Here is a 15,795-nt window from a genome sequence, read left to right on the forward strand (position 1 = left end):
TCATACTTCAGTCCACTGCCAGGACTGATTCTGGACTTATTTTAAGTCATGGGTCATCATTGGTATTTTGCTTTCATTAAAGTGGATTTGTTCTGAACCATGAATTGATGGTGGAATTCCATACATCACTACTTAGTAAGCAGGTTTACACAATAGAGGAAACTCAGTTCATTTAATGATTTTATTTTTGGTACCAGCACTCAAGCAGCGTATCTTCATGGATTTTATACCTGCAAATGTGATGTCATTGTGATATACACTCACCGGACATTTTATTAGGTACACCTTACTAGTACCGGGTTGGACCCACCTTTTGCCTTCAGAACTGCCTTAATCCTTCATGGCATAGATTCAACCAGGTACTGGAAACATTCCTTTAGAGATTTTGGTCCATATTGACATGATAGCATCACGCAGTTGCTGCAGATTTGTCGGCTGCACATCCATGATGCGAATCTCCCGTTCCACCACATCCCAAAGGTGCTCTATTGGATTGAGATCTGGTGACTGTGGAGGCAGATTGAGTACAGTGAACTCATTGTCATGTTCAAGAAACCAGTCTAAGATGATTCACGCTTTATGACATGGTGCGTTATCCTTCTGGAAGTAGCCATCAGAAGATGGGTACACTGTAGTCATGAAGGGATGGACATGGTCAGCAACAATACTCAGGTAGGCTGTGGCATTGACACAATGCTCAATTGGTACTAATGGGCCCAAAGTGTGCCAAGAAAATATCCCCAACACCATTACACCACCACCACCAGCCTGAACCATTGAAACAAAGCAGGATGGATCCATGCTTTCATGTTGTTGATGCCAAATTCTGACCCTAACATCCGAATGTCGCAGCAGAAATCAAGACTCATCAGACCAGGCAACGTTTTTTGGTGAGCCTGTGCGAATTGTAGCCTCAGTTTCCTGTTCTTAGCTTTCAGGAGTGGCACCCGGTGTGGTCTTCTGCTGCTGTAGCCCATCCGCCTCAAGGTTCGACGTGTTGTGCATTCAGAGATGCTCTTCTGCACACCTCGGTTGTAACGAGTGGTTATTTTAGTTACTGTTGCTATTCTATCAGTTTGAACCAGTCTGGCCATTCTCCTCTGACCTCTGGCATCAACAAGGCATTTGCACCCACAGAACTGCCGCTCACGGGATATTTTCTCTTTTTCGGACCATTCTCTGTAAACCCTAGAGATGGTTGTGCGTAAAAATCCCAGTAGATCAGCAGTTTCTAAAATACTCAGACCAGCCCGTCTGGCACCAACATCCATGCCACGTTCAAAGTTACTTAAATCATCTTTCTTCCCTATTCTGATGCTCGGTTTGAACTGCAGCAGATCGTCTTGACCATGTCTACATGCCTAAATGCATTAAGTTGTTGCCATGTGAAATTTGCGTTAACGAGCAGTTGGACAGGTGTACCTAATAAAGTGGCGGTGAGTGTATGATTTATATCTGTGTAGGCCAGCATGAGACATGCATATTGTTTTATGTGATGGTGATTACATTGATCTAATCATAAGAACATTCAGTTTCATAAATCATGAAGGTGTTCTATAAACTCTACTGGTCAGAACAACTTTTACCAGACCATCATGAAAATGGAAACTGGAAGTAACATGTTGTGATGTCTGGATGCTGGCACACGCCCACTACAGGAAAAACACTCTGAACACGACTGCCATGGTGCTGAACGGACAGCGATGTAACAGCACCAGTGTTGTGAAGAGACAAAAACCGCATTAGAAAATGAAATGAGGTTCAGAAAGGGGCTTGGGTACTGGTGCTCCTCTTTAGCTTAGGGGAACCCGAAAGACAGACCAAGGTATACCCTTTGTACCAAATTTATGCCTGATCTCTGCCAGCTGTTGTGGGTCATGCTGTGAAACGGAAGTAAGTGCCGCGAGCCCAGAAGAACAGTTTTCATTCTTCTCGGAGAAAAGGAAAGCTGGAGATAAATATCGAGAGACAGCAAAGACTCCAGTTAAGCTCCAGCATGAGCTCAGTAAAAAGGCCTGCTCCTTCTAGAGGCCATGATGCAGTAACACATGTCTGCCTTTTGAACAAAAACTCCCTTTACATGACAAATGAAATGATTTATATTTGATATTTATATAGTATAGATAAAAAAGTGAAATAGTTAAAGATCTGTTCTTTTTCCTCTCAAGGCCTCTTCATCCTGTAAGCTCAGGAAGATTCTTCTCACCACCTTTGGATAATTCATTAGAGAAACATTTATATATATTTTAAATATCTCTTTTCTATTTTATATTGAATATTTCTGTAAAACTGCTTTCTGACTTTTTAGATATTTTAAACCTGAAATTGACTTTTAAAATCACAAAAATTTAATTAAATTGAGACATGTGACTGTCATAGGATGCACCGTTACCACAAATCAGTGTGAAATGTCTCTCTGTGAGATCTGCACTGGTCAGTTCTCAGGAATATTATTATAAAATAGGAGCATCTCAGTGCTGATAACAGACCAGCATCCAGCTTCAAACCATTAACAACAGTGATGTGTGTCACTGTGTGTGTGCAGACGTCTGTCCATGTGACTCCTGTGTGCTTCTTGAACATCACATCTCAGCTTTAGTGAGGTCAGAATGTTGAGAGACTGCGGAGGCTCCAGATTCAGTTTATACCGAAGCTGTTCAGTGTGTTTGAGAAGTTTAGGGTTTTTGTGCAGGACAATTGAATTTGTCCACTTCAACCTTCACACACTCTCTTCATGCAGCTGACTTTGTGCACACGGGTTTGTCATGCTGGAACAGTGTTTAAGTCTTTTTGTTCTAGTGATAAAATAGTAAATCTGCAGCAAACAAACACTTTCTAATTTAAATTCAAATTTTATTGGTCACATACACATTCATACAGAGTACAACCAATCAAAATCAGACCCCAGTTTCAAAGCATCCAATCAGAGGTGAGTCTGAATCTGCTTTTACACTGCACACACGAGTTCACTCCCTCACTATCACTTCATCTGAACAGGAACAATGATCTCACTCTTTGTAGCTCTTTGTCTCTTTACATCAGGTCAGTTAGATTTTGTATATTTTTATATAAAATACATTTAAATGATAAAATAATTTCAGTATATATTTGTGTTTATTACTGACATGCAGATGTTCGGTTTTGTTTCAGTGAAACCTTCTAACATCAAGGAGCTTCAGGTTCAGAAAGTAACGTGTGGAGAAAGTGTTACTATAAAATGTGACTTGTCCAGTGATAATGTTTCAGTTTGGTATAAACAGGATTTTGGAAAAGTTCCTCAGATGGTAGTGAGACGAGCTCATAGCCAAATCAGACCTGGTGAAGGATTTACAGATGAACGCTTCAGTATTAGTGATAATCAGTTTATTCTCACCATTAAAGACCTGAAAGAAGAGGATACAGGAACATATTTCTGTGCAGAAGTGCTGAAATCTTCACTAATCTTTGGATCTGGAACCCTTTTGATTGTTGAAGGTAAACAGTTTTACTCTGATAACCTGCTCCTGAACTCAAACTCATTCCAGATCAACACTTTATCTAGAATTCTCTCGAATTTCACACCACTGTTTATTTATAGTATTATTTTTACTAATTGATGTTAAAGCTGAGGAGATGAAACGACTTCCTCCGACTGTAACGCTGATGGAGAACGGAGACTCGCTCACACTCCAGTGTTCAGTACAAGAGTTTACTTCAAGCTGTGGAGACCAGAGTGTGTACTGGTTCAGACACGACTCAGGAGAATCTCCTCCAGGAATCGTTTACACTCATGGAGACGGCAGTGATGAGTGTAAGAAGAACTCTGAGGCTGGTTCTCCTCCACAGAGCTGTGTCTACACTCTCCCCAAGAGGAAGCTCCAGACCTCTGATAAGGGAACGTTCTACTGTGCTGTGGCTGCGTGTGGACAAATCCTCTTTGGGAATGGAACTGAAGTTAAAGAAGGTGAAGGAGAAGGTAAGAGCTTTTATACATTTTCCTGTTGAAAACTCAGAGTCAGTTCCAGTGATACTGATCCAAATAATGGCTTTTTATCATTTCAGAAAAGATCCAGTGGAGTGTTTTAGTCTTAATCACCTCTAATATAATATCTTTTACTGTAATCATGGCTCTGGTTTGGGTTTTACTTCAGAAACAAAGAAAAGGTTTGTTTATTTTATGATTCATTTTAAGATGAATTTTGATCAGAATCACAAAAACACTTTTTCCAGTTCAGCATTAATGATATTTATGATTGTTGTTCTATAAAGGGGCTTCCACCAAACCTCAAAATAACACAGATCAGGTAATCCAGTGTTTACAAAATTACAAAATACCTTAAAAATACGCCCAAAGTAAATATTTTCATCCACTCTGGTGTATAAACACCTCTTGTTCTTTATCAGGCTGATGATGAAGATGTCTTGAACTATGCAGCTGTGAGTTTTGCTAAGAAACCTTCATCCTCCAGAACATCCAGAGACCAGAGACATGAAGACGTTTATGCACAAGTTCAAATCAAATAGATCCAAAAGAAAATAAATCCAGTATGATGGAGATGTATTGCTGTTAGTTCAAATATTTTCAGTCAAAAATAAATAAATAATTTTGATTTTGTTTTTATTTTTATTTTTCTATTAGAAACTGTTTGTCATTGCAGTTTAACAGTGTGCGTTATTTGCAATAAAAGTTGTATATTTTAAAATTATTTGCATTAACTTTAAAGTAATTAATATAAGCTTGGGGTTATATGGATTTAGATCTTTGTAGCACAAAAAAAAATCAATAATTAATATTATTATTTCTAAAATAGATTCTAATAATTTACATTGTGATTCTTTATTAAGAAGGTAAAGCTTTAAATTTAGCGTAGCCTTAAAGAGATCATACACATTTGTGCTAATTAGAATAATTGCTTTAAAATAATAGTGAGACGGAGAAATAACTAACAATTGTTCATTATGTTTAACAAATAAACTGAACACAATTTATTCCAGATGCTGAAATAAACACAAAAATGTACATTAATAAAGTGTAATACAATAGGGAAAAATACTAAAGAAAAATATAAATTATATATAAATTGAATAGTAAATCATTAATATGTGTAGATTTACACTGCAGTGTGTATAAGAGTTGAAGTAAACTGGTCTGATAAATGTATCTAACACACTGCTCTGGTTGGATTTCTCAGAAATCGGACTGCATGCAGCACAGTGTATATTTTCTGAAAATGATGTTGGACTCAGATGTACATGAACAAGCAGTTTAATACTGTTATACATGTTATAGTTAAAGATTCAAACTACTGGCTTTAATTTTTCTAAATTTCCTATTAATAATTGTATTTTTTTATTATTATTGTGAAATTGTTTATATTCGTTAGAATAAAATATTAGTATAGTACAAGTCAAACTTCTACATTAAACAGCTGATTCTTTAATGGACCTCCAGAGAAAATACAAGCAGCAAGAAAAACATCGGGAAAGAAGGAATCTGATGAATACGGATTTCTATGTAAAATAAGATTCTGATCAGTTCTGATTTGGAGTTTAGACCTACTTTAAGACAAAAAGATTTCAAGTATATGTTCAAGAAGCTTTTATTGTCATTTCAACCATATATAGCTGATGCAGTACACAGTGAAATGAAACAACGTTCCTCCAGATCCCAGGTGCTACATACAACAACACAAAACAACAGTCACAGAACAGAAGAACACAGGGCCAAGAACTAGTAGGAGATCCTCGCCACATAAAGTGCATGTGTGCAACTGGTGCAAACAGTGCAAAAGACAACACAAGACAGTGCAAAAGACAACACAAGACAGTGCAAAAGACAACACAAGACAGTGCAAAAGACAACACAAGACAGTGCAGGACAACACACAAAACTGGCATGTAAACATTTTTGTGGTAATAATTCACATTCTGCTAATGAGACTTGCAGTTGATTAGACCAGTTTGGTTATAATTCCATCTCGTTTTAAAATTGAAAATGCGTTGATGATGAATTCACATCATTTATTCTTGTTGCACAAACACATGATCGCTAAGACAAGACAGTTGCTAGGTTCTTGGTGACGCAATGGTTCTGCATGCAGTCTTACTCTTATTCTGACAAAAGCAATTTGTTTGAGTTGTTGTTTAACTAACAGCATTAGAGATGTTGTAACACATGTTAGTAACTTCACTGGAAACCTTGATGTAAAATGTGTGTACACATGACAGCTCTTTGTGGATTTTTGCACAGAATAGACGCTTCTCACATTTAACTTGTGTAGTTTGGGTAAAAGGTGCACAGTGGGTGAAGCAGTAACAGTTAATGTGACAATGTGATTATGTATTAGACCTAATTAGACCCCATCTTTAATTATTGATTCACTTTAAGTTTCACAATATTCAACCTAAACACATTTCAGTAACTGAACCTTTAACTGGAAATGTTCCAATCAGTAGATTTATAAAAGTCTAATATCTCTTTCCTCCATGATGAAGAAATAAACTCGAGTTTTTCTCTCTCACTTTAAACCACATTGTGTTTCCATCAGCCCTGAAATATACTCTGTGGTGTGAGATGGAAAACAAGTCACACGTCTCAAACCAAACACCAGCGTGAGGCCATTAAGGGTTTTACCACATCAAAGGTGTGAAACTGCTGGACTCATAGACTGCAGCAGCACTTTGTCTAAATGTTCTGCATGAATAAGTGTGGACGTGTTTTCTACAGGATCATCATTAAATGATTCAAATCTACCAAAAGATATGAGATTATCCTTTAAATAATAACAATTCTTTCTCTGTTATGTGTTTTACACTGGATACAGTCTCGAGAACAGTTTGTGTAAATACTGATATCAACATTCTATATAGAATTTTAAAGATATTTTTAACATCAATTCTTTTGAAATTTAGTCTGAAATTCTAAAATGAAAACATTTGGACTGTTGATGAGACCCAGTACAAGTCAGTGTGAGTTGTTGGCTAAAACACTCAGTCTCAGAAAACACAATGCTATTTTAATTAAACTGAAACAATTGCAGAGAGAGAGAGAGAGAGAGAGAGAGAGAGAGAGAGAGAGAGACAGAGAGAGAGAGAGAGAGAGACAGAGAGAGAGAGAGAGAGAGAGAGAGACAGAGAGAGAGAGAGAGAGAGAGAGAGACAGACAGAGAGAGAGAGACAGAGAGAGAGAGAGAGAGAGAGAGAGAGAGAGACAGAGAGAGAGAGAGAGAGAGAGAGACAGACAGAGAGAGAGAGAGAGAGACAGAGAGAGAGAGAGAGAGACAGAGAGAGAGAGAGAGAGAGAGAGAGAGAGAGAGAGAGAGAGACAGAGAGAGAGAGAGAGACAGAGAGAGAGAGAGAGAGAGAGAGAGAGAGAGAGAGAGAGAGAGCACCGCTGCAGCCTCTCACACTTCTAAAGAATCTGAGATCTGAAATCCACTCTAATGCATTTAGGCTTGTTTGGGGGTGGGGTTAATAATTACTGCTTTGCATTTACACAGAGAAAAACATAAATTCGTGTTTATATTTTGCAGTTACTTGATATCACACTGTCTCAGTTAAAGGGAGTGGCTCATGAAAGATTTGCTGGTGATTTTTTTTCTTACTTGATAGTGACCCTTTAGTAACCTCCTGACTTGGTCTTTAGTGTTTACTTCCAGATTTCTACTTTTTGTTCATTTTAATGTTAAATGTTAAATTGATAGGAAATAGCTGGTGGTGCAATTTGACAGATATGACTAGTTTTAGCACAAAGATTAGGCAGCCTGGATTACACTATTCATTGTGGCTTGGCTTATTCAAGGTCACAGCAGTTTTGCCCTTTTGGACCCTATGAGGGTTTTCTTTGGGCAAATCAAGTGTGGGCTTGCCCACAAAAATCCCACAGAGGCACACTCACCATGCAGGGATTTTAAACACAGACACCGAAACCAGAAGCTTGGGAACGCGGTCGTGTTGTCCATGTCTGAATAATGTGTGTAATCAGTCTAAATTGGAGGGGTCTAATACACTAATAACCAGGGATTTGTATCGTATGTGTGACAAACAAAAGCATCTTCTCCTCATCCTGCCCTGTTACACATAAAGGCCCTTAGTTTTTCAGATTACATTTACAATGGTTTACTCGACAGGTACCACCTTCTCTCAGAATAAGAGGTAAGTATACTTCAAGGCTCTTCTCTGTTCTGGCACCGAGGTGGTGGAATGAACTTCCCCTAGATGTCCGTACAGCAGAGTCCCTGACTATCTTTAAGCAACGACTGAAGACCTTCATCTTCCTGAAACACTTAAATTAGCACTTTCCAAGTTCGCCTTGTCTAATTCAAGAGTTATATTTATATTAAGTTTATAATCTTGCGTACCAGTGTAGATTTATTCATTACTAGAGACTCAAAGCACTTTTGGACGTCGCTCTGGATAAGGGCGTCTGCTAAATGCTGTAAATGTAAATGTAAACTAATCTAAAGTCATTACAACATTCATGAAATTTATATCATGTCATCTTTATAAAGCTCCCATGCAAAATACATTTTATAAAAAAAGTTTAAGTAAGTTGAGACATTTCCTAATAGTTTATTCTTCAGGATCCAACAACAACAAAAAAAATTCACATTCTAGAAATCATGTGCACTAATGTAAGAGAAACTGATGAATAAAACATCCCAAATTTAACTATTTCAGAAAAACAATAAATCATGTTGGATTTTCATCACAAGAAAAAAAATTCTACATCATCATTTAAGGGAAATTATTACACTAAACAGGTTTGGAAATGGTGATAAATTACAGCAATAAAAATTTTGATTTCTGATTAAAATATGACACGTTTGTCTACAAACTGGGGAATAATTCAATTTCTATTGTTTTTCAAGTCTGAACTCATTTCTTTGGATCTATTTGATTTGAACTTGTGCATAAACGTCTTCATGTCTCTGGTCTCTGGATGTTCTGGAGGATGAAGGTTTCTTAGCAAAACTCACAGCTGCATAGTTCAAGACATCTTCATCATCAGCCTGATAAAGAACAAGAGGTGTTTATACACCAGAGTGGATTAAAGACTAAAAAGAATGAGTCCATTGATATTTAGTAAATGGTTTAGTAAAATTCTCTGTACATTGTGGATTGTAGGTCAGATGTGGATTTCTTTATCAGAATAGAATCACAGTGAATAGAAGACTGGATTACCTGATTGCTGCTGATTTCAGGGATTCGTGATGAAGCACCTGAACAATAATATAAAGAACGGAATTTTAAGTATAGAAAGGATTCATATTTTTGGAGAAATGTTATTACAGTTTTTCTCAAATGCTAAAACACAAAAGCCAATCCTCTAAACCAAATGACCAGTTGTCTAAACATATTTACTAAATCTAGCCATCATTTTCCAATATCATAAACACATTTCACATGAAGACACAATTCACAAAACACAATCCTCCATTCTCATAAATCTTAACACATTTTTCTTGGCTAAAACACAAGTTGCAAAAGAACTCTGCTCATATTCTCAAATGAAAGCTCATGTGATGCAAAATGCTTGCCACAGTCAGCAATATTTGAACACAATGAACACACCTGGCGTCATTCATTACACACAACGACTCAAAATTTAAGACACTTGTTGCTAATGCTGTGACCACATGTACAAAAGCAAGTTCAAAGTGCACAGTTTGCTGAAGATTCCAAACAAACACAATGGATGAAGGCAGAGTCAGGGGAAGAGGAATTCAAGTCAGAGGAGGAAGAAGAGCTGGCCATGGAAGAAGAGGAGCAGGCCAACGAGGAAGAGGAGTTCAAATCAGTGGAGGAAGAGGAGCAGGCCAACAAGGGAGAGGAGAAGGTCCAGGGGGGAAAGCAAGACAACCTCGCACCATCATTACGGACGAGATGCGAGCAACAGTCATTGACCATGTCATTGTCCATGGCATGACAATAGCTGAAGCAGGACTACGAGTCCGTCCAAACCTGAGTAGGTTCACCGTGGCCACCATTATCAGGGCATTCAGACAACACAACAGGTATTGTACTCTATTGCTTTCTTTGTCACAATACAATTTTACAAGCCTGTGAAAGTAGTCTATTGGTTCCAAATCAGTTGTTACTGTATTGTAAAACTGACAACACATGTTTCTTTCTTTAGAGTTAAAAGAATGCCACATAGAGGTGGGAGGGTTGCAATATTTACAGTGGCACAAGAAACCCTCATTGTGGATATGGTTTGTGAGAACAACCTCATCAGACTCCTGGAGATCAGAGACAAAGTCATTGCCAATAATGTCAACTTTGAGAGCATTGATGATGTCAGCTTGGCCACAATAGACCGAGTTCTCCGGCGTCAAAAGATGCGGATGAAACAGGTCTATAGGGTTCCCTTTGAGCGCAACTCTGCGCGACACAAAGACCTACGTCACGAGTATGTGCAAGTAAGTATACATCCATGTTTACAGTACAGTTAGTGGACATACTGTGTTGCTCAGTGGCCTACATTACTTCTGGACAATACTGTGCTACCTGATTGACTGTTGTTTTGAACACCTGTGCACTTTCACATTTTCACAGCGGATATTACAGTTGGACACGATGGCCAGACCTCATGAGTACCTCTTCCTGGATGAGGTTGGCTTCAACCTGCAGAAACGAAGGCAAAGAGGCGTAACATCATTGGCCAAAGAGCCATCACTGAGGTTCCTGGCCAACGGGGGGTAATATTACTCTTTGTGCGGCCATGGGTTTGGAGGGGCTTGTCCACCTGCATGCTGTCCTTGTGTCTTACAACACCCAACGTCTCCTCACCTTCCTAGAGGAGCTTAAAGACATCCTCCTGGACCGCCAACAACACCATCCTGGGCCCGCACATCAAATTTATTTGATCATTGATCATTGATCATTGATCATTGGACAATGTACGCTTCCACAAAACAAACCAAATCAGAGAGTGGTTCACCACCAACAGTAACCACTTTTTAAACGTCTGTCTGCCACCCTACTCCCCTTTCCTGAACCCTATAGAGGAGTTCTTCTCATCATGGAGATGGAAGGTTTATGACAGACAACCATACACTAGAGAGGACCTCCTAAGGGCAATGGAGCTGGCCTGTGTTGACATCCCAGTGGAGGCCTTCCAAGGATGGATTCCCCATTCCAAGGCGTTTTTCCCGCGGTGCCTGGCAAGAGACAATATAGCCTGCGATGTGGATGAGGTGATGTGGCCCAATGCAGCTCAGCGACATGATGCCGCACAGTGATTGTGGTGTGTGTGTGTGATGTGAATAAAGTAAATGAAAAAACTTCACACCCTGATCATGTTTTCAAGAGTACAGTTGTGTGCAATAGATTCTGCATTGAGTTGTGTTACAGTAGTGTACATGCAGAATTTGCTATAGATTTATACTCTTCATATGAAACTCTCAAATCTAAATGCCTAATCCTCTGCAGAGATCTAAGAACATCCATTACTGTAAAGTTTCAAAAATATGCATTGGCAGTTATGAAACAAAGAACCTTCTCACAAATTGAGCATTGTGTTTTCAATTGTTTTGCTGTAGTGTGTAATGATGTGTATAGTGTTTACATTTTTGAAAGCTTCGAGCTGCTCTTTTGGTGTGAAAGTTTGAGTTTTGAAGTGAGAAGGTGTGGTTGTGTTTATGTAGCTTTAGAAAAGGGTGTTGTGTTTAGACATTGGGGAACATGGAGGAAACGTTTGTGAAATGTGTTTTAGCATTTGAGAAAAACTGTATAATGATGATAATAAAAAGTAAACAAACCTTTTCTATGATTTTGAAATAAAACTCCAACCAGAACCACGATTACAATAACAGATATTATACTGAAGGTCATTAAGGAATAAATCATCCAAGAATCATCTCCTGAAACTATAAAAATGTAAAACATGTAAAAATATGAAATGATTTTAAAGTACTAAGGACAATTCTGTTATAAAAACTGAAAATAAGATTATTTCATCTCAACTTTTATGTTTTTTACAGCCTCAGTTTGAACCCTGGTGTGTAACAGAACCTGTGATCTTGATTTCTGGTCCAGGTGAAGGACAGAGTTTCATCTCTTTATCTTTATAAATCAATTAGAAAAGCAGCAGATGAACAGAAATGATAGTAAATATGAATAAAGTGAAATCCTCAACATTTACTGCATATGTACACATAATACTGGTTAAAGTGTTGATCTGGAATTAGCAGCTTATCAGAGTCAAACTGTTTACCTTCAAATTGCAGATGTGTTCCAGATGTGAACTTTATTGTAGTTCCCTCCATTTCTCCACAGAAATATTCTCCTCCATCATCTTCTCTCAGGTTCATAATGTTGAGATCAAACTGATGCTCATTTACAGTAAAACTGAAGCGATTATCATTAAATCCATCAGTAAATGTGTAGTTATTTGTCCCGTAAATTTTAGCAAAAAACTGAGGCACTTTTCCAAAACTCTGTCTGTACCAGACTACTTTACTTTTGTCTGTGATCAGACTGAGATCACACGCTATAGTTACATCTTCTCCACTCTTTACTGTTCTCACGTGAAGCTCCTTGATGTCAGATGTTTTTACTGTAAAAAGTGTGTGATATTTAATGGTTAATGATGTCAGTAAATGAGGTAAATATGTAATATTACTATTTGAAATGAAAGATTTGAAAATGTTCTCACCAGCTGTGCAGAGACAAAGCAGAGAGTAAAGCGCCACAAAGAGTGAGATCATCGTTCCTGTTCAGACACAGTGATAGTGAGGAAATCAACTTGTGTGTTCAGTAGAAAAGCAGCTCTCACTCACACCTGATTGGATGATTTGAAGCTGTGGACTGATCTGATTGGTCCATTTGTTGCAATAAGATGTGAATTCTTGTCTATTCTGATGCTGTAATGAGTCACATGACTTTACAGATGTGATCTACTGGAGCTCTATCAATGCTGGAGTATCTCTGAATATGTAATGAAGTGGTTTAAGATCAGAAGATCCAACAACCCTAAGGAGGAATAATGATGTAGACACTAAAAAAAGATTTACAGTAAACTGATTAAAAGCTAAATGCAGGTCAGATGTTACTGATCTCATTTCTGTTCAAATGCAAAATGGACCAAAAATTTTCAGACTTATTGGAGTAAAGAAACTGAACGAATCACAGCTCAAATGCTGAATAGATGAAACTGAAGCTCTTCTGGTTCAGAATCCGGAGCAGATTTTAATTTACACTCCTAGCAGGACAAGGAGGACTGATTATCCATCTGGCTGCTTTAAACTCTTCAACCAATATCACATGTTAGAATAATAATATAAACCTGTGAAACGGCATGTTGATGGTGTTGAATGTGGAATGTGTTGAATGAGTTGGAAACACTACAGTTTGGCTTTCAGATTCCTGGTGCTCTTGAAAACTGTGGTCTCAGGTTTCCATCGAAATCTGGTGGTCTGCATTGTGTATGCAATCTGATCTCTGTGCTAAATTTTGTCATGACACTTCCTGTTCTGGGCCCAGCTGTATTTCTTATTTATTCCACAGGAAGTAGAAAATAGGAAGTACCGCCCACAGCATGGGGCAGAAAGTTATAATTATTAGCAGTATAAACTTTTTATTCTTGCAGAAGCAGTTCATTCTAAGTAAAAACATTATGATGTCAAGTTTATATTTAATGTTAGACATTAAGATTAAATGATATATTTAGTGACTCGTTTTTACCATCTATTAAATCCACACCTTCCATGTGTTTGTCCTGCACTTTTAGGATCAGTGATATTTCAGCAATTGACCTGTAAATTAGTCTCAGTAATTACGTTCTTTACATTTCTGAAGAATTTCTAACTTGATGATGAATAAATGCAGTGTGGGATTTATAGTTGTGTATCTCCAAATATTTACTGTGAAGTTTGTATGCACACTGATCAGCCATAACATCACTACAGTCTGGACTCCACAAGATCTCTGGTAAAATGCCCTGATCTCTGGGATCAAGACTTTAACAGTAGCTACAAGCTGCTGCTTCCATTGTTCAGATCTTATCTTGCATGCCTTACAGACACTGTTCACGTTGAGATTTTGGCAATTTAGAGGCAACAAACTAAACTTTGAAGTGTAGATGTGCAGGGGGTTTTATCCCGTTAAAAGAGAACACTGCCATCCTGGAACTCTGAAATCATGAGGGGTGTAATTTGGATTTTAACAGTGTTTATGAAGGTGATAAACTAACATTCACATGAACACCAGATGTTTGGAGCCAGTTGTGGAGATGTCAGAATCTGGCTCTCGTGGCTTGTTTGCATGTCTCTGAGGATAAAGTTTCTTACACAGAACACCTCCTTATTTGCGGTGTTTCTGCATGATGACATGCTGCTTGAGTGCTGGTACAAATGCAGTCATTAATAATCAAATGATTCACTTCCAGCAACAAGATTATGATCCCTGCCTACACACAAGTCCAGCAGCGGTCATGAGAGTGGACTAAAGGGTTAAGATCAAGTGTGAAAACATGTTGAACACATTTGTAGAAGTGTTAGTGGCTGCAGCAGCTCTCTCACTTCAGTGTTTAACCAGCAGCTCACACTGACTTCTTTCATGCAGACTTCATTAGTGTCAAATCAGAATCATTTCAACACAATCAATGTTAGAATTTAAATGTATTAGTGTAATGAGTGTGTTGTAGTGACCAGCGCATTCACACCACAACATTCTTCATTCTTTATTCAACAATGCTAACGTTCATGAACCCATACACACACGCAACACACACACATGCAAATAAAAACACACACAAGCTCTCAGACATATGAATGCCCACACACACACACACACACACACACACACACACATTTGCACACACATGCAATATGCACATACATAGGCACACACACACTCAAACACACACACTCACACATATACTTGGACACGTGCATGCACACTTATAGCCACACATACACATAACCACACACACACACACACACACACACATAAACACATGCGCAGACATTTTCTCACATTTTGTCTTTATATATAAAGATGAGTTATGAATGACTGATCTTCAGCTGCAGAAACAAAAAAAACCACCTCCAGGGTCAATCCAGATTATCTCATGTACATGTCCAGCTGTGTGCAACACATTCTCTCATTAGGAGCTCAGATGTTCGCGTTTTACATCAAGATATATTTGAACTTTTAACTGTTAATGCCTTAAAAATACATTTAACAAAATTTGCATTAAACATTTTTTTATTTCATATATAAATACATGAAATCAGTCCTGAACAATCCAGAAAAGTACAATATATTTCCAATTTTATGAAGATTTTCATGACAAATGAGATTCCTACAAACATTTATCTGAGATAACGTCTGATCCTTTTCTCCTCCCCCTGTTTGAGAGACACCTGCTAAACTCAGGGGTTCATTCTGACTCTATTCATACAGTCTGCATAGAAATGACCTGCTGACCAGTAAAGACTTTTGTTCTACATGTTTGGATATTATTATTGATTTAACATTCATATTGATGACCAGCCATTCCAATCCCAACAACATGCACACACCCACACACACATATATATATATATATATATATATATATATATATATATATATATATATATATATATATATATATATATACACACACAAATGTCATCAGTGGTTTTGCTCCACAAGTGGGTTGTGAGATGGAGGAGAAGTAGAAATTTTGAAGTGGCAGAAGGTGTAGGAAAGAACAATTGGTGATTGGGGCAGACTTTAATGGGCATGTAGGTGAAGGGAACAGAGGTGATGAGGAGGTGATGGTAGGTATGGTGTTTAGGAGAGGAATGTGGAAGGGCAGATGGTGGT

General features: G+C 38.0%; 1 protein-coding gene and 1 pseudogene across 1 annotated transcript; one reads left to right on the forward strand and one right to left on the reverse strand.

The window, feature by feature from the left end:
- Positions 1-2,791: 2,791 nt before the first annotated feature.
- On the forward strand, positions 2,792-4,504 carry LOC124376648. The gene is made up of 6 exons (XM_046835852.1): positions 2,792-3,042; positions 3,151-3,474; positions 3,605-3,955; positions 4,042-4,143; positions 4,249-4,283; positions 4,384-4,504. The coding sequence occupies exons 1-6, from the start codon at positions 3,003-3,005 to the stop codon at positions 4,501-4,503; spliced, it is 972 nt and encodes a 323-aa protein (XP_046691808.1). The 5' UTR covers positions 2,792-3,002; the 3' UTR covers position 4,504.
- A 4,046-nt stretch (positions 4,505-8,550) lies between these two features.
- LOC124376629 lies at positions 8,551-12,804 on the reverse strand (annotated as a pseudogene).
- Between the last annotated feature and the right edge of the window lie 2,991 nt (positions 12,805-15,795).

This window comes from Silurus meridionalis, chromosome 23 (assembly GCF_014805685.1).
Source record: "Silurus meridionalis isolate SWU-2019-XX chromosome 23, ASM1480568v1, whole genome shotgun sequence".
NCBI classification, from domain to species: Eukaryota; Metazoa; Chordata; class Actinopteri; order Siluriformes; family Siluridae; genus Silurus; species Silurus meridionalis.

What these genes read in the sequence shown, in the direction of transcription:
- LOC124376648 (XM_046835852.1), top strand. Translation starts at nt 3,003, where the DNA reads ATGATCTCACTCTTTGTAGCTCTTTGTCTCTTTACATCAG. An exon ending in TCTTTGTCTCTTTACATCAG is followed by an intron (nt 3,043 to 3,150) that starts GTCAGTTAGATT and finishes GTTTTGTTTCAG; the next exon opens with TGAAACCTTCTAACATCAAG. An exon ending in ACTTCAGAAACAAAGAAAAG is followed by an intron (nt 4,144 to 4,248) that starts GTTTGTTTATTT and finishes TGTTCTATAAAG; the next exon opens with GGGCTTCCACCAAACCTCAA.